General features: G+C 48.5%; 9 protein-coding genes across 9 annotated transcripts in view; 3 read left to right on the forward strand and 6 right to left on the reverse strand.

The window, feature by feature from the left end:
- LACBIDRAFT_302442 (uncharacterized protein) overlaps nt 1–45 on the reverse strand; it is a gene marked incomplete at both ends in the record, with an annotated part of 1,124 nt that extends 1,079 nt beyond the window's left edge. Inside the window, one exon of the mRNA XM_001883504.1 lies at nt 26–45. Coding sequence (XP_001883539.1) covers nt 26–45 — 20 coding nt within the window. The remainder of the gene's footprint in view (nt 1–25) is intronic.
- Nucleotides 46–2,183: 2,138 nt separating this feature from the next.
- On the forward strand, nt 2,184–4,356 carry LACBIDRAFT_329316 (uncharacterized protein; the record flags this gene model as incomplete). Its single annotated transcript, XM_001883399.1, has 6 exons — nt 2,184–2,468; nt 2,506–2,641; nt 2,908–3,003; nt 3,047–3,229; nt 3,371–3,462; nt 3,964–4,356. The coding sequence occupies 6 exons, from the start codon at nt 2,184–2,186 to the stop codon at nt 4,354–4,356; spliced, it is 1,185 nt and encodes a 394-aa protein (XP_001883434.1).
- A 587-nt stretch (nt 4,357–4,943) lies between these two features.
- On the reverse strand, nt 4,944–7,860 carry LACBIDRAFT_329317 (uncharacterized protein; the record flags this gene model as incomplete). The annotated part of the gene is made up of 14 exons (XM_001883505.1): nt 4,944–4,963; nt 5,026–5,037; nt 5,098–5,142; nt 5,190–5,291; nt 5,339–5,719; nt 5,781–5,956; nt 6,082–6,252; nt 6,310–6,465; nt 6,627–6,667; nt 6,918–6,995; nt 7,026–7,186; nt 7,236–7,320; nt 7,358–7,443; nt 7,761–7,860. The coding sequence occupies 14 exons, from the start codon at nt 7,858–7,860 to the stop codon at nt 4,944–4,946; spliced, it is 1,614 nt and encodes a 537-aa protein (XP_001883540.1).
- A 342-nt stretch (nt 7,861–8,202) lies between these two features.
- On the forward strand, nt 8,203–8,505 carry LACBIDRAFT_302446 (uncharacterized protein; the record flags this gene model as incomplete). Its single annotated transcript, XM_001883400.1, has 2 exons — nt 8,203–8,422; nt 8,471–8,505. The coding sequence occupies 2 exons, from the start codon at nt 8,203–8,205 to the stop codon at nt 8,503–8,505; spliced, it is 255 nt and encodes an 84-aa protein (XP_001883435.1).
- Nucleotides 8,506–9,907: 1,402 nt separating this feature from the next.
- On the forward strand, nt 9,908–10,760 carry LACBIDRAFT_329318 (uncharacterized protein; the record flags this gene model as incomplete). Its single annotated transcript, XM_001883401.1, has 4 exons — nt 9,908–10,026; nt 10,093–10,358; nt 10,413–10,623; nt 10,676–10,760. The coding sequence occupies 4 exons, from the start codon at nt 9,908–9,910 to the stop codon at nt 10,758–10,760; spliced, it is 681 nt and encodes a 226-aa protein (XP_001883436.1).
- A 1,766-nt stretch (nt 10,761–12,526) lies between these two features.
- Nucleotides 12,527–13,985, reverse strand: LACBIDRAFT_329319 (uncharacterized protein; the record flags this gene model as incomplete). The annotated part of the gene is made up of 6 exons (XM_001883506.1): nt 12,527–12,748; nt 13,053–13,180; nt 13,329–13,386; nt 13,430–13,495; nt 13,744–13,916; nt 13,976–13,985. 6 exons carry the CDS (start codon nt 13,983–13,985, stop codon nt 12,527–12,529), a joined length of 657 nt encoding a protein of 218 aa, XP_001883541.1.
- Nucleotides 13,986–16,259: 2,274 nt separating this feature from the next.
- Nucleotides 16,260–18,393, reverse strand: LACBIDRAFT_329320 (uncharacterized protein; the record flags this gene model as incomplete). Its single annotated transcript, XM_001883507.1, has 7 exons — nt 16,260–16,601; nt 16,673–16,712; nt 16,771–16,894; nt 17,048–17,057; nt 17,627–17,925; nt 17,982–18,196; nt 18,359–18,393. The coding sequence occupies 7 exons, from the start codon at nt 18,391–18,393 to the stop codon at nt 16,260–16,262; spliced, it is 1,065 nt and encodes a 354-aa protein (XP_001883542.1).
- A 1,458-nt stretch (nt 18,394–19,851) lies between these two features.
- LACBIDRAFT_329321 (uncharacterized protein) lies at nt 19,852–21,325 on the reverse strand (the record flags this gene model as incomplete). The annotated part of the gene is made up of 6 exons (XM_001883508.1): nt 19,852–20,024; nt 20,093–20,234; nt 20,284–20,298; nt 20,415–20,834; nt 21,011–21,254; nt 21,312–21,325. The coding sequence occupies 6 exons, from the start codon at nt 21,323–21,325 to the stop codon at nt 19,852–19,854; spliced, it is 1,008 nt and encodes a 335-aa protein (XP_001883543.1).
- Nucleotides 21,326–22,340: 1,015 nt separating this feature from the next.
- On the reverse strand, nt 22,341–23,778 carry LACBIDRAFT_329322 (uncharacterized protein; the record flags this gene model as incomplete). Its single annotated transcript, XM_001883509.1, has 7 exons — nt 22,341–22,411; nt 22,468–22,631; nt 22,732–22,885; nt 22,945–23,168; nt 23,329–23,384; nt 23,570–23,688; nt 23,733–23,778. The coding sequence occupies 7 exons, from the start codon at nt 23,776–23,778 to the stop codon at nt 22,341–22,343; spliced, it is 834 nt and encodes a 277-aa protein (XP_001883544.1).
- Nucleotides 23,779–25,628: the final 1,850 nt, after the last annotated feature.

Genomic DNA, 25,628 nt, shown 5'->3' on the forward strand with positions numbered 1-25,628 from the left:
ACATGATTAGATTAGGAGGACTTGCCCAATCAATAATCGTCCCATGATCACACCATGCTTGGTACCATCCAGTGAATAAGTAGGTATCGGAGGGTGGTTTCGTCACTAGCAAAAAAAGTCTGAGCCGCGTCACCTCTCCGCTCCGATACGCCCTATCCGTGAGTATGGACAAAGCCATACAACAATAGCGAGAACCGCACTACGAGATTGGAGGATCCAAAGTGAAGGAGTAGATGAAATCGGTCGCAGTTAGCTGTCAAGTTGTGTGTAGTGCGCATATGGTGGCAGCGAAAGTTAGGAAAAAGAGTTTTCTTATTGATTCATGTTTGTCAAAAAGACTCCTCCATGCAGGAGTCCTCGTTTCTCAGTTCCAGTGGTCTTCGGCAGTCTCTGTCCAGCCATTCTCTGTTCCCTTGATGAACCGCTAGCCCCGGGTCCTCTCTCGATGATTGCTGCGCATCTATCCGTCCTATATTTTCAGTCCGAAATTGTCCGACGACCTCATTCGAGAATCGAGGCGAGTTCATGTAGCAGAGATTTGACCCGCGTACACTGCAAGTCGAAGTTGGGCTGCTCATTCTCTATATACACTATTTGGCCCAGAGACATCGCTTGCGAAGTTGGCCTCAATAGATGGGTGCACACCTCACTGCTCTTTGGACTTGAGCTTGAGCTGAAGAGTCTCCGGTATGCCATGCGGCCACGCGTTAAATCACCCAGTAACGATGGCATGCACATCCTACTCTCTGTTCAAAGCCAACAAGATAACACGCATTGGGTGCCATGGACGTCCGCCGCGGCCCAGGAGGATGCAAGTAAAAGGCCGATGCACGAAAAGAGAGGAAATTTAATCGGATGGGATGAAGGTGATGGACTCGGAGGCCGCCAGCAAGAATCCCGAGTCAGTCGACGCTGGCTTTCGTCAAGGATGACGACGAAGAGTAATTGCCCTCTTCCACCTGCCCATGTTTTGTCAAGTTCACAATGGTGTTTTGGACCACGTCTAATACTGATGTTTTCGTCACATACCTGCAGGAGATTGTAGCTTTATCGAACAAAAGATTCAAAGAAGAATCTCCTCACCTATCATTGACTTTACACAAAGACGTTAAAGGCGTAGCAATGAGCATCGCATCCCGAGTGAGTGAAGATGCGTACTTTCTGTTGTGCAGTTATCGTTTGAACCGGGCCAACCTCCAATCATAAAGGGACAGCGGTGTCTTGAGCTGTGTAGCAGGTGCACATGCCACCGTGATAGGGCTGAGGATGTGCAGAACAGCGTAAGCGTAGAGCGCCGGAGTCTACTTCTGCCGACGCTCCCATTCGAATACGAAAGCTGTAGGAGTGATCAACCGGAGTCTTCCAAGTCTTACATGTCCGTTAATCCAGGATGTTTACGCAGATAATCAGGGAATATTGAGGGAAGAGCGAAATAAGCCTGAAAATCGCTTTCCGGCTGGAATGTATAGAGGAGCACACAAGTTGTCCACGGTACATGACCTGGATCCGGCACGAAGTCGGCGAGCTTTGTTATGCAGCATGAATATTTTTATATGGGTGGGCTGGATATTTGGCATACTCACAGGGTATTGCTCGATGTTGTTTGACGTGTTTGGGTACGGCTTTGCTTTCATTGTCGTGCTCCGAGTGTACACTTCTTATGAATTGCCCATAAAAACAGCTCTAAAACTGAGCTTATACTATGACTGAGAAATTAGGAAACGCGCGGATATTTTGATAGGTCTTCCGAAGGCGAGGGAGAAGCGATGTCGTCTAGCCACCTTTCGGCTCGCGCAAAAAGCGCGCATGGTGATCGCGGACACCCGGGCAAATTTTTCAGGCAACCTTGAACATCACAGGTCAAGATAATCGAATTCCGAAGCAGGGGGGAGGTGCGATGCGTGAGCTGTGGCTGGTCCGAAAGTACAGGTCCTAGGGAAAGTCGTGCGATGTTTTGCAGAGAAAAGGCCAATGCAGCTACAGCTGATATAAAGCAGCGCTATTTGAGTGTCGTTCCCAATTTACATTGAAGTAGCAGATTGACTGAGTTTGCGCGTTTGGAGCGTTTCAACGGCGCGTCGGGGGAAGGAGGAAAAGAGGTTGTTTGTTGTTTGTCAAAAATTATCATCCTTCTTACCACCATCTCTTCCTCGAGCTTCTCAAATCACTTGCAAGTTTATATAATGGCCGCCTACCAGTACACCACCTCACAGAACGTTTTTTGGAGTAACACAATACATCGCCCCAGCCTGCACCTCGCGACGCCATTGGCAACTCGACCATTGGCATCGGGATGCTGCCATTCCAAGCGACCCAACTCTCGCCCAGCCCACTTTCAAGCCTCCGGCACACAAGCATGCTCACCATCTCCACTCGATCCCTCCCCGCGAGAAGAGCACACGCATGTTGAAACGTTGATATTTGACCATATGTTATGGCAACTTATGGGTCCATGGTACGCTGCACCCGTACGTTCTGACATTCAAATGCTAAAACTCAATGCAGGGAGAACGCGCTTTGCTCAGGCTAGATCCGACTGTTCGTACGGGTGGCCCACCGTCGTCTAATCATGCACACCGTCGGAGACCAGAGAACTATGAGGAAGAGGACAAGCTTGGAACTGAAGATGAAGATGCGTGGGGTTATTGGAGCGAGATCGGGCGTTCGCAATGACGAAGAAGACGACGCCGGGATCTAAGACTCGCGCCAAGCCTCAGATTACGCGCAGAAGGGCTCGAGAACGTCGTCACACCCATACTCGAACAACCCCCTCCGACGTCACTACACCACCAAGTTCAAACCCTCTACTTTATTGAACGGCGTCCGCCTGTGCTTATCACTCGGCACGATCTTCTTCGGTGTGGAAGGGAGCACGAACCAGCGGAAAGAAAGATTCTTCCCTCACAGCGTCATCCTCCACTTTCCGTATGGATTCTTCCTCTTCTTTCCCCACAGCAGCTAGCACCAGCTGGCAATTTACATTGGGGATAAACTGGAAATGGGGTGCGCGTTAATGCGGACGGCATCCTGGATTGACTCGGGGAAGCAAAGGGATTGAAACGGCGAGGAAAAGCAGGAAAGGAAGAAGGGGGAACCAAACAGGATTGGGGAACACAAGTTGATACCACGGTTTATCCGCCTGGCCGCTGCTGCTGGGAGAGGGAGGAGAATGATGTCGGTGTTAGAGAAGAGGAGAAACATTTTGCTGGATTATCACAGGCTGCCGAGGGTGGGTAAGGGAGTACGAATCAGCGGAAGAGTAGATTCATCAGGCTGACTTGGAGAAAGTGGGAGCGCATTTCTCTCCCCCACGTCCCCTTTGACTTCATCTTCGACTCACCACTCCTCTAACCTCCAAATCCGCCAAAAGATGTCAGAAACCGCCCTACCTCCTTCGCTGGCCTCAGCTCGATCGTTGCTCCTGTTGGAAGTCCAAAGCTACACACTATTTTCACACCAAAGGTACGTGTATGCGACTCATTCACTGAGTCTCGTTGCTGACTCGCTCTATGCTATAGGCTACCACATAATCCATTGAACTTCTCTAAAACCCACCACCTTCAGAAAACTAATCCGACCTGAAGTTCTCCCTCTGAGCTTTTCGACTCGGATGCGATGGCAACCACCATACAAACCAATGGCTAGCTCACGAATCGACCTTTCGGAGGTTGTCAGAAGGGCGATGTGCAGATGCCTCGGTGCTTCCAGCATAAGTCGCAACGAGCGTTCTGGCTAGTTGAACGGTCGTCGTCCACATTGACACCTCTCGCGGTCGTCAAATATCGGCATTATTCAAGACTCAGCAAAGGCCTCAAGCCTCCTTTTCGAAGCCAGTACATGAATCGAGCGCTAGCTACCCTCCTCGACCCTCCCTTCTTCGCAAAGTTAGTTTTAGATACGATGAAAAAACCATGACAAACTCTCGTTGAAGGTTACTCAGCCACCTCTGGTATACTTCCTCAGTTTGTGGTTCATCTTGTCACCCCATCCGATGCCAATCTTTGTCACCCCAAAAAGGGAACACCATCTCGGGCCCCCGTGTCTTGCCGTCCAAGAGGAGGCCGCGACGACGACGACATCACTACACCACCAAGCTCAAACCCCCAAACGTCCGCATACTTTACCGAATGGCGTCCGCTTGCGCTTAGCCCTCGGCACGATCTTCTTTGGTATGGAAGTGAGGCGAAAGACCGGTTCATCAGGCTGAGAAAGTGGGAGCTCATTCTCTCCCATCCTTTGACTCAGTCCCCTTCAACTCATCTTCGACCCACCACTCCTCCAGCACCTCGCAGCACAGCACAACCCCCAAGTTTCCAAAGGATGTACGAGACCGCCCTACCTCCCTCGCTGGAATGATACCTCCTTCTAGCTGGCCTCAACTCGATCGTTGCTGCTGCTGGAGTCCAAGTCACACACCATTCCCTTCCCTTTTGTAAAAGAAAGCCTTCCGCACTAAAGGTACGTGCAAGTGACTCATTCACTGGGTCTCGTTGCTGAGTCGATATAGGCTATGGCACGTGCCAGTGCTCAAGACAGATAAAAATAGACCAAAACACGCATTGTCGGACTGATGAAATGTGTGTATTTTGAAATTCACTTCTTATCGAATAACAAAATTGTCGTTGCTTGACTTTATGAAGTTCACCTAGTCGAACAGTGAAGAATTTTCGAAATCGGGTAATAGAATAAGCAGTAACGACAAAGCAACGACAAAGTGACGAGGGACGATGGTGATGGATTTAATGTGCTTGGACAGGCACAGACCCCGGGAATGGCTCAAAAGCCTCTCGGGTAAATTGACCTGAAAACCAACAAATCTTCTACTGGTTTCGGATAAAATGTGGAAATATAGTATGCGTCTGGTAAACACAAGTGAAGCAGTGGGATTTGAGATAAAGTGGTGAGATTGGAGATGGCTGAAAGACATAAGAGCGGTATCATTCTTAGCAGAGCCTGGCATGCGCTATTAGGCAGTGGTGGAGAAAATCAGAATTAAAGAGCAGCAGATAAGCACCTGCCACTTACAATCATAGACGACTAGCGGACCGATTCAATCAATGTTAAGTCAGCAAAGATTTAAAAATAGAGTAAACTCACAGCCTTTTCTACCAGCGGAATTCATCGCCATGTATCCAGGATAGGCTACAAAAGCATGAGAATCATATTTGTACTGCTAAGAAGATACTTACTAAACCCAGGGATTGCGTAACCTGTCGTTTTGACGCCGTTTGTATACAGAATTTCGTTCGCCGCGAAGGGGAGCCAGTTTGCTTGAATATCCGGACGTGGATCTGAAAGGAGCATAAGAGTGTTTTCAATATACGATAACTTTACTCACTCATTAGCAGCAAGCCTTGAAGCTTTTTATTAAAGGTTGGGTCTCGCACTACTCGACCCAGGGCGTTCTTCTGCTTTTTCTCGGCCTTCTCTTGGCTACAAACAAGAGTTATGGGCTCATCTTCAACGTGTCCCGGATAGACCTGTGCTCGGAAAGTTAAGTGGTCATTATCATTCATCGGCACCTCGCCGTCCATATCCCCAAACAGTTGAATCTTGCGATCAGCGATGCCCTCAGCTTTTACAATCTGCGACCTCAGAGAGGACACCGTTTGAGGTGGCGCGATAGAGAGCGTGTTAATGTGACCCAAGGAAGAATCATCCGGGTCAAAGGATGTTTTGGAAGTCATTGCTCCTTCTTCCTCGTAAAGCCGGTAGTAAACTGATTGACGGTAATGAGTAACGCGGTTGTGCACGAGATATGATAAAATTCCCGTTCGCACCATAACGAGGCTCGGGCGTCACAGCCTCAGGGAGACCCTTCGATTGCACCGTGCTCGCTGACCGCTTTTCGGCATCTTCCGCTTCAACTACTAGAACCATGGGGTCGTCCTCAGATATCCCCGGGCCAAAAGGCTCCTTGAGAGCCAATCGAAAGGACTCCGTAACAGCTGTCTGACTTGAAATCGATTCGAAGAGTGTGGTATTTGTAGCTTCCGACAGTCCCTCGATCTTGCAGAGATGCTTTTTGATGGATAAAGCGGCACGTGGGGGAGCGACGAGTTTCAGAAGAGTGCGACTGACGAATAGGTTGTTTGCATAGATCGGGTTGTTCGTTGCAATTGGACTGTCTTTGGTGAATAGGCGATAGTATACTGATCAAGCAAAAAAATTGTATGAGAATCCGAATCGGAACAATATTTCATAGAAGACGACGCAACTGTAACGAGGACTGCTCGTGTCAGGACTTTCAATCTGTATAATGCGTTAGTATGCCGAGTTTTCTGACGAGAACGAGTACTACCGCTCCACCCCGCCCGTCTGATGAGCCTTGCCCAGATGAAGACGCAGATCTTCCGTCGGATCCAGCTGCGGTTGGGGCCATTGAGAGAGCTATCTTCAACGGTGCTACTAGGTGGTGAGCGGAAGAGTTTGATTGGCACCGGGCGTTTAATTACTAGGCACAATCTGTTCGGTGCTGTGCAAACATGATTAGATTACGATGGCTTCAAGCCCAATCAATAATCGCCCGAAGATCAAAAAATCCTCAATGTTGCTCACCATGCTCAAGTACCATCCAGTGAATAAGTGGGTATCAGAGGGCGTTTTCGTAAAGAAAGCCGCGTCACCTTTCCATTCCGACACCTCCTGTCCATGAGCGTGGACAAAGCTATACAACAATAGCAAGAACCCTACAGTGAATTCAAGTGGGTCGGAGTCGGCTGTCAAGTTGTGTGTAGTATGCATATGGTGACAGCGAAAGTTGGGAAAAAGAGTTGTTTGATTCATGTTTGTCAGAAAGACTCCTCCTGAGTCCTCCACCGTGCAATCTTCGTTTCTCAATCTCAGCGGTCTCGATCGTGAAGGCCGGATTCGGTTCTGAAAGAAGAGTGAGGGTGTCTAAGTGCGCATATACATACGTAGTCAGAGTAATTCGGCCAAGGTTTGAGCGAGGAACCTTCATGGACTTCGTCGATGAAGCAACTGACTTGTCGGCCCTATGAGTTGGGCAAGACGAGAGAACGAACAGGCTTGTCCTCGACATCCCTAGCCTTGTGTGGGACGTTTCTTAGAATATGCCGAGTACGAAAGCCTAAAGGAGCACCTGTGGAATTTCCTTCGGCACGATAGAAGCTTCCGATGCTTGAGGCTTCGCCAGTTCCGTCCAATCCACGCTCTACAAACAGACCTATGTACTCTAAGTAACCCCCAAAACTCGGAAGCAGAACAAAACACACGACTCACGTATTCTTTCAACGCCTCACTGCCCTTCTGATGCTGCGGGCACAGACTTAACAACGGAGACTTGAAGCTGGCACCCCGCTACCGATCCTGTTCAAATAATATCTCTACAGCCTACATGCTGATGGAATGACGAATAGAGGTCCTGGACGCGTTCGGGTCCATGGGTAGTGCGTAAAAAAAATGCGTGTCGGCGAAGTTCACCTAAGCGAATGTAGAAGCGTGAAGTACGCCTCAACTCCCTAGCGAAATATCAGGGAAGAAAGAAACCAGAAAGAAAATTCCCGGCTTTACGTGCTCAGGGACGTGCAATTACCCATGGAAACAGCTCCAAAGTCGAAGTGATACTATGACTGAGGCATTAGAAGACGCCCGGAGATTTTTTGATAGGTCCTTGTAGTGTCCCGAAGGTGAGGGAGAACTTGAAGCGATGACGTCTAGACTGTGGGTAGAAAATTACAATCTGTAAAGATGAAAATTTGCTTTGTCAATCGCTACAAAGAGATGCTGGAATGACTCACGAAACACAACTTCACTACTAGTTCCATTGAATAGACAAGAGAGATAGTGGAGGTATTCCTGGAGGACAAACTTGTAGCGCCTCACATAAAAAGCGCGCATGGTTCGCAGACACCCGGGTAATTTTTTCAAGTAACCTTAAACATCACATGTCAAGATATTTGGACCCCGAAGCAGGGGGAGGTGCGATGCGTGAGCTATGGCTGGTCCGAAACCACAGGTCGTAGAGAAAGTTGTGCGATGTTTGCAGGGAAAAGGTCGTTGCTGATAGAACCGATATGAATTAGCGCTATTCCAGTGCCGTTGAGAATCTATTGAAGCAGCAGATCAACTGGTTTTGCGCGTTTGGGAGCCTTTCAACGACGCGTCGGAGAAGGAGGAGAAGAGGTTGTTCAAGTTGTTTGTTGTTTGTCAAGAATTATCATCCTTTCCTGGGGATAATCAATGGCCGCCTACCATCACTCCAGTCTGCATCACGCGACCCCATTGACAACCCGACCATTGCCATCAGGTACTGCTGCCACTCCAACCGGCTCAACTCTCGCCCAGCCCACTATCAACTTGCCTTCGGCACACAAGTGGCATGCTCACCATCTCCACTCGATCCCTCCGCGCGAGAAGAGCACACGCACCTTTATAATTGAACATATGTTGTGGTTCCATGGTATGCTGCATCCATATTTGACATTCGGACGCTCAAACTCAATCGCAGGGAGGACGCGCTTTGCTCAGGCTAGAGCTGACTAGCGCTGACTGATCGTACGGGTGGCCCACCGTCGCCTAATTATGCACACCGTCGGAGACCAGAGAACGATGAGGAAGAGGACTAGCTCGGAAGTGAAGGTGAAGATGCGGGGGTTCTTAGAGAGACATCGGGCGCTCGCATTGACGAAGAAGACGCCGCCGGGATCTATGTAACACTCGCGGGAAGCCTCATATTATGCGCAGAAGGGCTCGAGAAAGTTATCATGTTCGAATAACCCCCTTTAATCCATCCATCCGATCGACGACGACAACATCACTCCACCACCAAATACACCCAAGCTCAAACCCTCCAAGCATCCGCATACTTTACCGAATGGCGTCCGCTTGCGCTTAACCCTCCGCACGATGTTCTTCGGTGTGGAGGGTAGCACGAACCAGCGGAAAGAAGAATGATTCAAACCCTCTTTCCCGCACGGACACAGTCGTCCTCCTCCCTCACAGCTTCATCCACCTCTTTCTCTTTCCCCACAGCAGCTATCAAACCACACTGGGACCGACTGGAAATGGGGTGAGATTACGGGGTGGAGCGCGTTAATGCGGAAGGCCATCCTGGATTGACTAGGGGGAGCAAAGGGATTGAAACGGCGAGGAAATGCAGGACAGGAAGAAGGGGGTACCAGACAGGATTGGGGAACACAAGTTGATACTACGACTAGTCGTCTACCCTGGCTGGAAAGGGAGGTTAGAGCGGAGGAGGAGGAGGAGGATGACGTCGGTTCAGAGAGGAGGAGAAAGTTCTGGATTCATCAAGCTAAGAAACTGGGAGCGCGTTCTCTCCCGTCCTTTGACTCACATACGATTAATCCCATCTTCGACCCACCACTCCTCCAAGTCCCCCAAAAGATGTACGAGATCGTCCTACCTTCCTCGCTGGCCTCAGCTTGACCGTGGCTGCTGCACACGTTGGAGTCAAAAGCTACAGCGTCGGACCGGGGCGGACTCTATCGGTGTGGGAATAATACTTAGAACGAGGGCGCTAAAGACTTACAGAGAAATGTAAGGAGCGACAGCCAGCAGTCAGCCAGAGCGCTGATTCTTTTCAGCAGTTTTCAGTCGGGAATGCCTCGCAGAGCCAAAGGATCTGAGGTGGGACTTACTCTATTCATAGCTAAAGTTCGCGGCCTTGGGAGAGCCTTAGAAGGGGTCCTGTCACTAATTAGTGTCTTGCCTTAGGTGCGACAACACGCTCCTCTCCTGGTTTCAGCTCGGGAAGATACCAAGGGGGCCCCGAGATGTTGACCCGTGACCCGAGGTAGAGGGGGGGGATGTCCGGCAGAGCCTAAAAAAATTTAATACAGATGCTTCCAAAATCTATCTTCAAGGCCCTGCAGCAACGCCGAACTCATCAGTTGCACCTGTAATAGAGTTGGACAATTGATCAGCTATGAACGAAGTCATTCTGTATTTCTTTGAGATGTCTGCCGTCCCCCCATCTTTCTCATTCAACTTCAACTCAGAACATCTGGTCATCTCCAAAGCCAATAGCACTCGGCAAGTCTTTTCGTCAGTGTATTTTTGGTCTTTTTCATCATCGTTTGCGTCCCTGACGAAGCCGCTTTGTTTATCTAGAAATTCTATCACGCCGGACAATCCTGCTGCCACGAAATTATCAGAGAATGAGGACCACGATGCAGAGATTTCATCCGAATCCGAATCCAGCTCGAATTCTGACTCGGATAGTAGCGACGACGACAGTTCTGACCTTTTTGAACTAGGTGACTGTGTTGTAACGCAAGAATTTTCAGCCCATTCTGTAAATCCACGACCGTCTGTGACCGAAATCGATGAAACAGATTCAGTTCACACTGACGAAGAGTCTGCAGAGTCTATAATCAGTAAGTTATTTGACGATTTTTCTCAGTCTGACCAACGTGACTCACTTGTACTAGCGTCCAGGTCGGCCTTGGTTGCGATAAATCAAACCGAATTTACCCTTGAGGCACTTCCGACACGTCGCAGTGGACGCACTCGAAGAACTCGGGATACGGCCGAGATGTACGCCTGCATTTGCGGCGACATCGTCGAGAGTGAAGCAAAGTCCAGGGCTCGAACACTGCTATGCACTCAGGCTGCGGGTTCAATGGATGCGAAACATCTTGGGTACGTTAACTGCGATGTTTAGTTTTCATTGAGTATTAATTTGAACGCGCAGTTTCATCTCGCATGCTGCAACTATACCTGCGCCCCAAGGAGTTGATGTTGTGAGCTCCATGAACGCACAAAGCATGCGCGTATAGCTTAACAGGCGTGCTTAGCAGTGGTATGGCACAGGGCGTACTAGACGAAGGGACACTGTTCTTGTAAAAAATACCGAATTTGTATATGTCTTTCTTGGAATATTCTGACAGGGGAAGGGGGGGGGATGTCCCGGACGGCTTAAAAAAAAATCTACCTTGGAAGATACACCTTCAACTGCTTAAATCTTCATTGAAAAATTATCATTATATGTTAGGTTTACACTTGGCCGCAGGCTCCAGCAAGGCCGCAACCGCATGTCAGCTATCCAGCATCTGTAGAAATTTTCTCGATATAAAACATTCGGGCTCGCACCGTACTAACTAGGCCCGGGGCTTAGTAATTAGATCCGTTTTCGTGGAGATGAATATATCATCACATTTCAATACAAGCACAATCCAGGCGGTTACTAGTGCTAGTAAGCTGTTCCAGGGCCGTGGACTGACAACAGCGGATGAGATGGTCGTATTTCCAGACAAGAGCACAACGGAATCACCTCTCAATTGAATTTGTTGGTTATCTTGATGCTACTGGGTTGGGTGGTAGCTTGTTCGCAATTGACTCCGGCACTGGTATAGTCGACTGTTATCACCACCGTCGGCGGATTGCCTTCATGTTGAATCAAATATTTTCCCGTGTTTGGGAAATCGTGTGTTCCGCCAGGCGGGATCTTTGTCGTCGTTTTACCATCAGGGTGCACGACTTCGATAGGGAATTTGTTATCGTTCTGAACCCCGAAGCCATTTGGAGCAGAGATGGGTGTTACTGGCAAGTGTATCAGTGATAATCTGTGAAGGACGGGTGTCCTATTTGCAATGCCTCACCAAGGCTGGACATGGATAGAACTTGAAGACGAGTGCTGCGTCTGTGGAAGCAGGGATCAGAAAATTGCGCAGGCCCAAGAACGGAAGGGATGAGCGTACACGATAGTATGCCGTGAAGTAAATGGATGGGGGACGCTAAAACAACCACTCTCCTTATATGCGCTTGAAAGTTGACACAAGTGAACCCAAGAATAACTCTGCAAGTAGTCCATGTTGGTTCAAGACGACAGGTGACTGGTGACATACGGTGAAGCTGAAGTGAGATGATGGATCTGCCTGATCGTTTGTTTATTCTTGCCGTTGACTCGGACTCCTATCGTGAACCAGAGTTTTATCTTCGGGGGATTGATGGCATAGAAACTCTCAGGTTCGCTATGTCACGGTGGATCAGTGTGGAGCTAATACTTAGCGGGAGAAGCCATCCTGTTCAAGGCAACCATTATCTGGATGCGCAGTGCAGGTGTAGTTGTTCCGACTGCGCCAATAGGTTAATGATGTTGTATGTAAGCTTCAAGTTGATGTAAGCACAGTGATAGTACGACTCTACGTGACCATCAGAAGGAATTGAAAAGATCAAGGGGGTGGCGGAACGTGGATCCCGGATATAGGGTTGGGGGGGGGGGCATCCGCCAGAGGCCTTAAAATTTTTTGTGACCTTCTAATAAAAAACATTCAAATGGTCTGGAACACTACCAGAGCACCCTTGAAGCTTAATTTAGTAAGTTGCACACATATTCGGTCAGTAATTTTTGATAGAATCTCAAAGTCAGATGGAAAAACATGGATAGAATTGAGAATAGCTTCTACAGCGAAACAAAACAAACTGTCTACTTTGCATAAATGTATATACTGCCCAAAAAGACGAGGAGATGACCAAGCGCTTCTCCTCGTCGGCCAACAGCCTTGAGGCCAGTGTATGTGAGAGTCTTGATGAGCCGCATGTACTACTGCTCAGCCTTGTGCACGTCCTGACGTGTGTGGTGTTTACAGATGTTTCCTGGGTGCGACACTCTGAAGGCGATGGAATCGATGTCGGGCGCATAGGTAGTTGGCATGGCGATGGGCCAGTCGACGACTTTGATGAACGTGGAGAACCACAGAAGGTTGTCGTTGTCATTGGTGAAGGACGTTCGGAGGTGACGGCTGCCAATAGCCAATGGTTCCTTCTAAGAAAAACATAGGAGGGTGGGAAGAACATACTGGATTTGGGGGGTAAAGGGAGGGGGGGGTTGAAGACTAGGGCCTTAATTTCTTTTGCGACTGTATATCCAAATTCCACGTTCCGCCACCCCCTTGGAAAAGATGGAACACGGCGTCGCTGCTGACCATTTACTGACAAGTAGTGTTCGATCTATGATCTAATTGAAACCGGCATGCTAGCGAGGTTCCTTTCTTTAGCAGGCAACTTGAGCTCTTGTGGCACCACCGGTCCACGCGTGTCCAGTGGAGGATGCGAGGCAATGTTCACACTGCTTGTCGCGGGCCATGAGTTCCGACGACGGTTGCGGAAACGGGGTCGTACCATATTTCGCTATGTGCCGATACCGATTCCAGAATAGCTGTATCGAGCAAAATGGAATACCATGCATACATCGCCACTGGAGACTCGATCATCTGCCGAATCCCGTATCTACTATCTCCTCGTCTTGTACCCTCAGATCCACCGATTGCGGACATAGTTCCCACGGAGGGGGTAGACCCCCCCCCCCAAAAAAAAACGAGAAAGCCATCAATCGAGTGACGCACAGTTGATTAGCATTGTGTCGCTGACTCTCGGCAGATCGCAACCGCATTCTAACCAATCCTAAACTAATCTAGCATCTCTAGCAGTTTTTTTTTACACGCACCCTAGCTAGATTCGTTTTCGCGGAGATACATAGTATATGGCCGGACTCGGAATTCAAGTTGTCATCCTATCTCAATACAAGCACAATAAGTATGTAATGACAAATTATGTAAAGACGAGGGTGAGTCCAGGCGGTTACTAGTAAGCTTTCCCTATAACGTTCCTAACAACGGCGGATGAGATGGTCGCATTCCCGAGACAAGAGTACGGCGCGGTCACCTCTTAAGTGAATTTGTTAGTTATGTTAATTTTACTGGCTTGATTAGTAACTTGTTGGCAATCGATTCCGGCATTAGTATAGTCCACTGTTATCACCACCGTCGGCGGAGTGCCTGAGTGTTGAATCACATATTTTCCTTGTTTTGAGAATTCATGTGTTTCGCCAGGCGGGATCTCTGTCGGCGTCGAACCATCAGGATGCGTGACTTCGATAAGGAAATCGTTATCGTTCTTGATCAGGAAGCCATTGGGAGCAGAGAGGGGTGTTACTGGCAAGGGTATCAGTTATAATCTGTGAAGGATGGGTATCCTATTTGCAATGCCTCACCACTGGACATGTATAGAAGAAGACCGTCGCGTCTGTGGAAGCAGGGATCAGCTCAGAAACTTACGAGCAGAAGGGATAAGCGTACACGATATGACGTGAAGCAAACCGATGTGGGACACTAAAACAACCACTCTCTTTATATGCACCTTGATATGAGTGAACCACAGAATAACTCCGTAGCATGGTACAGCATAGGACACGTCACACGCTGGTTCACTGGTGACATGTTGACATGTGAAGCATGTGAAGTGCGATGATAGATCTGCCAGTGTGATACTATTGGGAGTTAACGAGTCAGAGGAACACACCATAGGCACCGAATTTTGACGTTCCAGTGGAACTTGAACGTTTGAACTTTCCTTTTTGCAATTGATCACAATCGATCGGGATTCGGGACCTCAGCAGATCAGCCACCGTCAATGACTTTCACTCTCCTGCACTGGCTCTGTGGCAGTTGCAGTCGCTACGCGGATGGTTCAAGTTCATTGTAGTCGGTCTAAGTCCACTGTAGGGGCACAGGAAAATTACCGTGCATGACCGTGCACTGCCATGCGACTACCGTGCCTAACCGTGCACGATTTCAGAAAGAGAATAACGACAGAGAGAGTCCAGCGCACAACTTTTAACCCAAACACCAACGTCACGGGACCTGCCCCAGTCAAACCAACACCGTTGCCGGATCAGACCACAAAACTCCAGCTATCTCAAAAACATGAACGGAAAACGAGGCCGCAAGGCTCCAGAGTGTGAGTGAAGTCTGCAACATCGTTAGACATGGAAGCTCAGAAGAGAACCATACCGTTCCAGTTATGGAAACACGCAGCGAAGATGACAAGGTTCGCTGCCGGATCTGCCTTGAATTCAACAAACGAGAGTATTGGGCAAATTGGGTCCTGAAATCTACATTTGCTAGTCATTCTAAACATCCAACACATATCAAAGCAGTTCAGAATCAGGAGCAGTTTCAGTCTGAGCTGGAAAGAAATGAGAACATGCCTGGAGAATATGCCACTGCGCAGGACATTATCATGGATGGCCCTCCCAGTCCGCAATCCTTTCTTAATGACCAATCCCGGGTGGTGGATGCTGAAAAGGAGATGTTCACGGCCTTCGATGGACACTATGAGCTCGATCTATCCGAAGCGGAACTTAATGAGCAGAGACGCAAAGAGTTTGATCATCGCTTAGATGAATATGACCTTTGAGGTGGACTGGATGGGCTGCCAGATGATAGCATGGCCGATGTTGCGGAGATCTGGGATGACGATGAACATGAAGAGATGATATCAGAATTGCTTGAGCGTACAGGTCCGTCTTTTCGAATTTCCTACGTTGATCAACAACGGCTGAGGCTAATTTCAAGCAATGACGAGCATACCAGCTGTGACAATCCAAAGCGTTCAGACCCCTGGTTCCCGTACCCGTCAAAACTCGTGTTCCTTCTTGACTCAATTGATAACTTACCCCGACTACGTATCTCAAGTTCGTTTATGCGAGTCCTTCTCTGGCTCTTGCGAGAGATTGGAGTTCAGAACGTGCATCAGGAAACCTAAAAGCTCCTGGGCGAGCTGGATTACCTGAATGTGCCTGATCGCCTGGCAGCTTTTGATTCCCAGACGTTTTCCATGCAACCTCGATCATCAACGACTTGGCAACCGTGGTTCGTGAAATTTCGACAAGTCAATTCAAACCCCGCTTCCAGAAGAGGCAACAGCGTGATCAATCTCAACATCCGCCCAACATCTCTCAACAACCCTTCCTTCCCAACCAACACTTGACCAACACCCTCTCAGCCCCATTGCTTAGCGCTGAGCGCCGTCATTCGTGTATAGAGCATAACGAGCGCGAAGAACTTGAAGCTATGTCATTTTTGGTGCAGAACAAGGGGGGTGCGTCAATAAATTTCGACGTCACATCAGGATGCTCGAAACCATAGGACTTCAAAGCTTCAACGTTCAACATTTCAACATTCAATACTTCGACGCTTGGGGCCTCGATACACTCAATTACCGAACCCTTCCAAATCCCAAACCTTTGGACTGTTTGCTGATCTCCCTTATTCTTCCCCGAAGCGCTACTTTCTCAACTATATTCCTCTTCTCTAGTTGCCCCGGTGCCTTGCTTGACAACTCGGCTGCACCTTCTCTTCGCCCCAGGGAGTGGTCTGACTGTGACATCTTCATGCGCGTTCCAGGCTAACTTTTTATTTGTTCTTCACTGTCCTCTGCCTTATCCCGACACATACCCTGAAGGCTCCCCAAATCTTCTAGTCACGCCGCCGCTGTCACATGGGGGTCTTTCGGTGGCCTGGTCTGTAAATGAGAGTGTTGGAGCACTGACTCCTGAAGCAGCCGCCGCACTTCTGTACAACGTCTGGTTCATGTGACCGTCTTCGCCTCTCCCGCGTCCATATTAATGTCTCCTTTGGATCGCAGGGATTGTCGACAGCAGCTTGTTTTCCATGGGGGGCAACCAGCCGACTAGCCTGCTGGCGCCGATCGATAGTGAGGGGGCGCAAGTTTTGGGTAGTGGGTAAGAGGTGTTCATTAAGAAGTGGAAAAGCAGCAGCGTTCTGTGAGTCCTTCTTTTGATTAGGTTTTGTGTTGACCTCACCGATAGCTCTAGTCTGCGGAAACGGTCAATGCATCTGACAAAGAGCCTTACGTACTCCTTGGGGGGATACCTCAACAAGCTCACCGAGATATGAGAGCTGTCTCGAGACTTCGCCTTCCTCCGCCTGCCAACCAGTGGGGCACCAAGCATTGTTGCATTGCGGCAAGTCCTCACTTACTCACTTTTCGGTATCATTGACCTCAATGCTTTTGTGTAGAACACTGCCCCACGTCATGGTCACCGTCTTGGAGGGCGCCGATCTTGCAAATGGAGGAGAGTGTTCGTTGCTGAAGCGGGATAGCAGGACTGGGAAGATTATGATACCATAGGGATTTAGTTGGTATTCATTATCGGATTGTAGCATTTGGGACAGCAATATATGAATTTCTAACGTGATTATACATGTACTACAATGACTGGAAAGCAATCTGGAAGTGTACGCGCCCCACTAAAACCTACCTGGGTTCACCTGGAAAGGTGACTGGCAAGTCTGTATTTGACCTGGAGCCAGAAACGACACCTCATGGCTCCAGGTAATATTTCTGGCTTATAGTTTCCCAGTAGTTTCGTAAAAACTTCACTTCCTAGCCTTGAGGAGTGAGCCGTTGTCCTGAACGGTTGATAAGCTATAGTTGCTTGAACCCCTCAAGGTTCCGAGTCGCTCATGCCACTTGTTTGAAAGCAGCTTCCCCTCCTCAACCCAGCGATGAGCTCTACTATGGCTGATGATGACCAAAAGAAGATGGGCTTCTTGATATGAAGAAGAGATTGCAGCTAGGGGAGGACAGGGATATGAAACCGCTATCTGATTTCCGGGCACGACGAATACAACACGCCGGACAAGCTCAACTAGAACTGGGTGCATAAAATGTACAGATGGCTAAGTAAGAAAATAGAAACAAGCAAAGAGGCCGGAATGTGTTCAATGAGTCAGGAAAGCTGAATCTGCTTTGGCACAGATCATTCAATTTCCAGTGGCTACCTTTGAATACAAGAAATCAGATTGTATGAGAGATGGTAACATATCGTATGACTGACCTCGGAAACCTCAAGTTTGGCCATCACATCATCCATGAATGTTTTGATTTCTTTGACGGCATCTGAATCCTCATCTTGAACAGTACATAGAGACGGCTCCTCTTCAGCCCTGGCAGCATCCTCAATCCACTCATCCTGTGATAATGCTGGCAACGGCATCGAAAATAGGCCAGCTGCCCCATAGAAGCGCCTTGGTGGTTGAGGACCAAGGATGAGGCTACTGAGGTTGCGAACGAAATGCTGGCAGTTATTATCAAGAACATGGTACTCAGCACGCATGCCTCTTATCACACTTCGAGCTGGAACAAAAGCATCAAACATAAGCTTATTACAAAATGAGACCGCTCAAACTCACCTCCATCAGCAATAGCTGCATCATTCCAACCTGTCGGCCGACCAGTAGGATGGTAGGTCCATATATTTGTGAGCTCCGACCGCGGCCCATTCCGATATGCAATGTACCGGGCATTGCCAGAATTACGACCCGGCGGCCGCACAGAAACTCTAACTAACTCGTGGTAAAAATCTCCAACCAAGAGCGCCCAATGGGCAATTAGAGGGGGGGTGCGACTAGAGGCAAGTGGTCGAGTGATTATCAACATTGTACGGATTACACCTGACTGAGTAACCGGCCTGTGAGGCGGTATAACCAAGGGTGGGGCAATGGAACTGCAGTGGCAAGCAAGAAAATCAGCATGCAAGAGCAATAGAATGTACGTGAATAAGACCTACCCATGATCGGTGCAGCAAGGGGGGCGGGTACTCATCTCGTAGGGTATTGGTATAAAGGATTGAAGAATCGTGTTCCAAAGCGAGTTGAAGTTTTATATTGGTTTTATACAGTTGTGGACAAGCAAAGCCCACTAATTTGGTATCTCGGTAAATAATGTATCTAGAGCCGAGATTTTTCCAGATTCTGGCTCAGATTTGCGAAATGCGTCGAAAAACGCACCTCCGAGGTTTTTCCCACGAGGAATTGGCGCGGCCAAAATTTTGGACCAAAAAACTGCAACATTTAAGGGGAAAAACCGGTCAAAACCGGCCAGAAATTATCGAAAGTTGGTACTTGTGCTGGGCTTCCTACTCAGAAAGGGCGAGGAATCTATCAGATGGAATTTCTTAGTCCCGTGATAGAAGTCACATCAAAAGTGACTAAGTGCCCAATTTGGGTCAATGTTTGGCAAATTTTTCCAGAAGAACCACTCGATAAATTGTTTCGAAACTTGATGGGCAGATTGTTCTCCGTGAAAGGAAGCGATTCCGCTATTTTCCATATTTTTCTTGGCACTTTTTGGTGTCCGGCCAAAATTTTAGGGTCTATTTCTGTATATGGCCATTTTCTCCAAAACGGCTCGTGAGACTTGGCTGAAATTTGGCCAGAAGCTTCCCTCAACGTATCTGCACGTTTTCCGGGCACTTTGGTAGCCATCAATACATTTCCATTTTTATTAGTGGGCTTTGCTTGTCCACGACTGTACGGTCTGGGCGGCCGGTCCGACCTCTTCCTACTGGCTTTTTTTATATATACACCGCGCTTCACCCCAGATTTTACCTCATCAAGATGATTGAGTAGTGGTCAGCAATTTTCAGATTGGGCGATTGACAAAGTTTGGGTGACAAGATTGTACGTCAAGATCAGGGTTAGATCAGGGACTCCACCTACTATTAATAGTTGATTAATAGCATCCATTGGCGAATTCGGAGAAGCCACCCCAAAACATTGCGACACCTTACGTCTACGGTGCATGGGTAGAGTTCAAGTAACAAGTTCTAGGTTGGTTCAGCGTCGAGCAGCTTGTGTTAGGCAATTGCTATTCCTGGCGAGCATTGCATGGGTCCCTGGTTCGGGCACTTATCACATGATCGGTCGAGTGAGGCCCTGTCAATCTAGCAGTGCACTTCTGTCAGTTCAGTAGTGTTCCCACAAGTCTTACTCAGCGTGTGTTCTGCTCCCCGGTACGACTCAGAGTCCGAAAAAGATCAACAACTATCTTTCATGTTCATCTCGGTGGACCGGCATCCCGATACTAGATATTACCTTGTGACCTGTGGACAGCTCACACTGCGTCCACTCATACCAGGCGTTTCTCCAACTTCCACGTTTGTTAGCCTCGTGTCTATCCGGTTCAAGTTATTATTTCAGGAGGAAGGCCCTGCAGCATGGCCGAATGGTACTTCTTGAGTATCGCCTGACCAACATAAACCAGGGTTCAGTCAGCAGCAGATTAGGGGTGAGCAAATCGGGCTGTTACCGTATCGCATGTGGATACAAGCGGATTTAAAGTGCTGGCGATGGGAATGAGCCTGAACGAGCCGGACTTCAGCTGTTGGCGAACAAATGCGCGTTCAGTGGCTAAATTGTTTCTGATATGGATACTGCCCCCTGACTTCGAAGGGACTTCGTCAACAAGTCATCAAAGTCAAGACAGTGGGAGACACTGAGAGCCTTCAGAAAGATTCTATCACCTTCCTTGTAAAGCTTGATGAGCGTCGAAGGTGGGTCCATGTCGAGGGGAATGTCCAAATCAGAAAGAACATCGGCGGTGATGATGAAATGGGGCCACACAAACCCACCCTGAAATTCAGAAATAGTCGGCTCAACATGGTCCTAGCCAGTCTAATCAGTAGGCGTGCGTAGATACAAGGAGATGACATACCGTAGGAGTAGTATTCTAATGATATACGAAAGTGGATCAGAAACATGAATACCAATCCAACGGATATCTGCTCATTTTTACTTACTCCATGTCGTCCCCCCTCTGATCCGCATCAAGAGACTTGAGCCCACTGGGCTTAGTAAGGCTTCGTTTTCAGGCTGAGGTGTCCCAGCCTTTCCTTGATGCTCTTGACTACAGACAATCGTTATGCGCTCATCTTCATCATGCCCTGGGTAAACCTGCGCTTGGAGGGGCATGTGAAGATTGTCGTCCATCAGCACCTCTCCGTCGATGTCTTGGAACAGTTGAACATTCCGATGAACAAAGCCCTCGAGTTTCATGATTTGAGACCTCATCGAGAAGACTGTTTGTGCCATGGTGGTGCGATGGCCCTGGAGTGCGTGTCGATGCGGAGCTGATAAGCCCTCAATCTTGCGGAGATGGTTCTTTACGGATTGGGCCATACGAGGAGGCATGACGAACTTTGGAGAGTGCGGCTGATGAACGGGTTGTTCGCATAGATTGGGTTGTTTGACTTGATTGGCCGTGTCCTTGGTATACAGACGGTAGTACACTGGATAACTCAACGTGTAAGAGCAAAGGCAGTAATTCTATGAGGGAGGACGCAACTGTAGCGAGGCCCGCTTGGTTTGACAACCACAATCTGCACAATATCCAGGTCATTGGTGAGGCAAAATGATTTGGGGAGAGCCCGAATTGTACTTACCGCCTCTGCTCCGAGACCATCTGATGGGCCTTCGGGAGATGGAGAACAGAGTCCGTGTTGTCCACCAGATCCAGCTGGAATTGAGGCCATTTGAGGCTCAGTGTTAAAGACACTGGTTGGAGTCGAAGAATTCAAGGAGGTGGGTGTCGTAATGTCGATGCTGTGATCACTGCATTCTTGATTCGAGGCGCAAATGTCACCGAGAGTCTGTAAAGTTGCTTCAATGGGGATACTTCGCAATTCTCTGTTTGAAGCTAACACGTTTTGCACATCAACTCTCAATGGGGTATCTTTGATTTACTGGCCCTCCGCCATTTTAGCCTCTCAATCTCCAACTCTCGTAGTCGCAGGGAATGTGGGGGGGGCGAGTTCTATGTGACGCGGGAGCCATTCAGGTACTCTTCGCCACATTCAACTGGGCAACGAACACCGTTGAAGAGTGGTAACCTTGATGTTGTTACCATCCACTGTCGTCAACCGCTGTCCCACTCTTAGACGTTGCTTGGACGTCCTGATTTCTCTTGACTAATCAACAAGTGGCGGTCAGGAACGTCGAAGGGACCACAAAACCGTCGCCTTTTGGAAATCCAGACATCCCAGTCTCCGTGATAAGAAAGCTCCGCTTCCTAACTTCCATCATCTACATCCCACTCGCTGAGCAGCAACAGTCTAGAAGAACCTTTACGGGCGAGCCGTAGAACTTGTTTCCTCACAGATATCAACGAATGGCCGTCTGGGAGTATAGCAGCGAGCCTGAATTCTTAGACCCCTGGTTTTCATAAGACCAACCGAGGAGGAGCGGCATGGAAGAATGTTAAGTGACATATTCTCGCCGCCCAGACATGTGGCAGGATGGACCACTTGGTGTCTTGGAGGGTCGGACCTTGGGCCGACGAGGGATGCCTCTGATTGAAATAAGAGGAGCCTTTGGTGGGCTTAAGCCCAAGCTTCGATATTGACGCGATATGCCAGAGCGGCGTAGTGGAGATTCTTGAAAGTGAAATTGAGATGGAAGGGTCGAGGGAACAAAGTTGAGCATCTGACAAGAAAGTGCTCGAAAGCAGGCGAGGAGACGATCTCGTTCTCCATACAACCCGCCTCCAGTTTAGCGAGCACAGATCCCACACAATCATCTCCATTCGTCTTTCGTTCTTTGGAGTGCATCACAAGCATATTGAGGGGAACTTGTAAAGACTTTGACTCCGAGTCGTCACGTTCATTGCCCCTTGATGCTTGGTGAAGGGGCAAGATGACGACGACGATGTTGAGCTGCGCGTTGTGCTGGTGATGACCATGGTGGCGAAATCGACGTCAGGCTGGTCCGTCCTCTCTAATGTCCACCCTCCTCGTTCATCACTGCTCCGAAGCTACCCAGGCTACGGCACCACGGTGTCATGAAGTCTGATTAACCATCGAAATCAGCTATGGCGGACATCAAACAAAGTTGAAAATCGTACCTGGCTTTTCTACCCAGGGGACGAGTCGGAATACTAGTAGAAAAGGTATCGAAATTCGAGGGAGGGTGAAAAGAGCGGTGCCACTGCGAAGAGAATGGCGTGTGCGAGAGCGTTGCGGAAGGGTTTCCGCATGTCGTTGGGTTGGTTGGAGAGGAGGCAATGGGCTGGATACGGTGGGATGGCAGCATAACCGAACGAAACATGAATCCCTGGCTTGGCTTTGTTGGGGTGTATCGTGTTTGTCAATGTACTAAGTGGTCGGACCTGGTGTGTGGTTCGTGCCATACTTGAGTCAGACGACGGAATTCTACGATAGTGCATCGGTAGGGTGAGTCCACTGAGCTTGTAAGGGGTGGAATCGTTGTGGGAACGCGGAGTAAAGAGCGCCGTTGGGTGTGCATGACAAGTACTCGAGTACCTAACGATTGTTGAGTCAGTTAAGTGAATGGTAGATACGAAAATCACAGCCGGATGTACCCTCAATCCAGAAAGAGCCCTTCTTGAGCTCCGAGGCATCACCAGAGCGGAGGAAAATGAGAGCATGGGCAATACCAAAGGTATGTGTCGAGGAAGTTGGTCGTCGTCGTTGAGATGAGAGCAACGGCAATGGATGTAACATGGTCCTGGTTACTTCGACCCCTTCTTTTCCAGACGTCGGTGCACACAGGTATTGCGGAGGAGGGATAGTTTTCATTGACGGCCTATGTAGAGAGGGGTGTGTGCGGGAGAGTACATTGGAATTTGAATAAAACCAGCTGCGTAGATAGTTGTTAGCTATCGCCCGTCTAGGAAAGGAAGGAATATAAACTCACTTGACGTTCTTGTGACCAGCTTCATGGCCAATGTGAGGACTCGACGAACCGAATATATCGGCACTCGAACACGACGTGCTGAGCCATCGCAAAGCATCTCCATGGCTGGAAAACGGTTTGCAGGTATGGAAACGGAGGTTCAAACGAAGGCGAACTCGATCAGATGCGGTTCAAGATGTTCTTCAAGCGATGGTGACATTGGAGGTGACACTGCGCAATCAAACCTGCCATGACTATTACCAGAGAGACGGTCAGTCGAGACTCCTGCAATCGTCAAATACACATCATACCTTCATTTCCAAGGGATTGGTCGCGTCCGTACGAGATAATGCAGAGTCCAGCTGTAAAGCACCGCCCATCACACGATGGCGCCTTCGGCGCCATCCGCTTGTCACGAGCTCTGTAGGTTCTATGTGACAGAGCCAAGTATGCACACAGAAAAGTCGAGCCCACCCTCAGAAAAGGGTGACCGAGGAACAAGAAAAACAGAGAGCACCATGGCACGTGCTCAAGACAGATAAAAATAGACCAAAACACGCGTTGTGGATATTTTAATGTATTCATCTCAGTGTACTTCAGAGTTCACTTCTTATCGAAATTGTTGGCTTAATTTTATGAAGATGTTCTCCTATTTGACCAGTGAAGAATTTTCAAAATCGGGCAATAGAATGAGCAGTGACAACAATGCAACGACAAAGCAACGTGGGACGTCTATGTCTGAGGATTTGAAGTGCTTGGACAGGCGCAGACCCCGGAAATGCTTTTGGGTAAATTGACCTGAAAACCAACAAAACTAAAATGTGGAAATATAGTATGTGTCTGGTAAACACAAGTGAAGCAGTGGGATGAGATAACTGTAGCGTCTTATGAAATACAGGGAAAGAAGGAGTATTTAAATATAGGATACATTTAAATACAAGAAATCCGCAAGTGCGGATAACTTGTCTGTGCCTAGGGCTTGCCCGGCTCATTCAAATCAGATCTTAAATAGTAATGATAATAATGAAATCTGAAAGACGAGCAAGACCTGAGCGTCTGGGAAGCTCGATGTGCAAGGCAACCAGCTATACCAGACGCTGAGAGGGATGGTGGGTGGGTTCGAAAATTTTTACAGAAATTGAGGGCTCTTTTTGCCACGTCAGAACGATGAACTGAGGACAAGGAGAGTGCAGTCTCCTTGTCTAGGAATCGGAGACATGCACAGGTGTTTGTACTTATGAGTACAAACGCAAGATTTCGTTCTGACGCGTTACCGTTATCTTATCCGATAATGAGCTTGCACTCGTTCCTCGTGCTTGCTCATCGCGGAATGAGATAACTGTAGCGTCTTATGAAATACAGGGAAAGAAGGAGTATTTAAATATAGGATACATTTAAATACAAGAAATCCGCGAGTGCGGATAACTTGTCTGTGCCTAGGGCTTGCCCGGCTCATTCAAATCAGATCTTAAATAGTAATGATAATAATGAAATCTGAAAGACGAGCAAGACCTGAGCGTCTTGGAAGCTCGATGTGCAAGGCAACCAGCTATACCAACCAGAGTGTAAGCTCACAACGAGCAGGTTGGTTCAGCACAGAGGAACTACCCAGTCAAGCGGCACTCTGGGAGAATTTCTTGTTCAAAATACAAATACATTTCAAGTTTCGATGAGTACAGCAGTAGCGATGTAGGAGGGATGTGTGGATCAAAATATAAGTACAAGGTAGATTGTAAAGATGAATATGGCAAGGTAGAAGGACGGATGAAGTATAAGTACAAGGTAGATGGTGAAGATGAAAGAGAATCACAAGGTGAGGTTCCCATCAGAGGCGACAATAAGCGCAGAAGGGATTTTGTTATGAATACGAAATTGTTCGAAGATTGCAGCCAACAAGTCAATGTGGGACTTGTTGTATGCTTTTGATGTGCTCATTGGAAGAATTTCTTCCATGCAACGCCAATAGAGCAAAAAGGTGAGAGAGGTCCAGCCACCTGTTGCAGCGACAATTTCGGGTGGTACGCCAGCAAGGAGAAGTTCAACAGCACCCCCGATGCGAAAGCTATGCCCGAGAACATGCGCAAGCATGGCAGATGACCAGATACCCATGCAGAAATTGAGAAATTCGTGTTTGAGAAGCATTTTTGATTGAGAGGAAGCAGTTGTATATGCGAAGAGGGGGGCTGACTCATCTGTGGATGAATTAACAGAGAGATGGTTTTTCAGAGCAGTGACTGGGCAAAGGATATCATTCCGTGCAGTAAGGATCACTGAGGCACCAAGTTCTTTGGTTGTCTTGGTCCAAGGAATGTGGAAGTTTGCAGAGGATGAACCGTCCCGCAATGTACGAAAGGTGATCCTGCAGAATAT

Source organism: Laccaria bicolor, genomic scaffold (genome assembly GCF_000143565.1).
Source record: "Laccaria bicolor S238N-H82 LACBIscaffold_21 genomic scaffold, whole genome shotgun sequence".
In the NCBI taxonomy this organism is placed as follows: Eukaryota; Fungi; Basidiomycota; class Agaricomycetes; order Agaricales; family Hydnangiaceae; genus Laccaria; species Laccaria bicolor.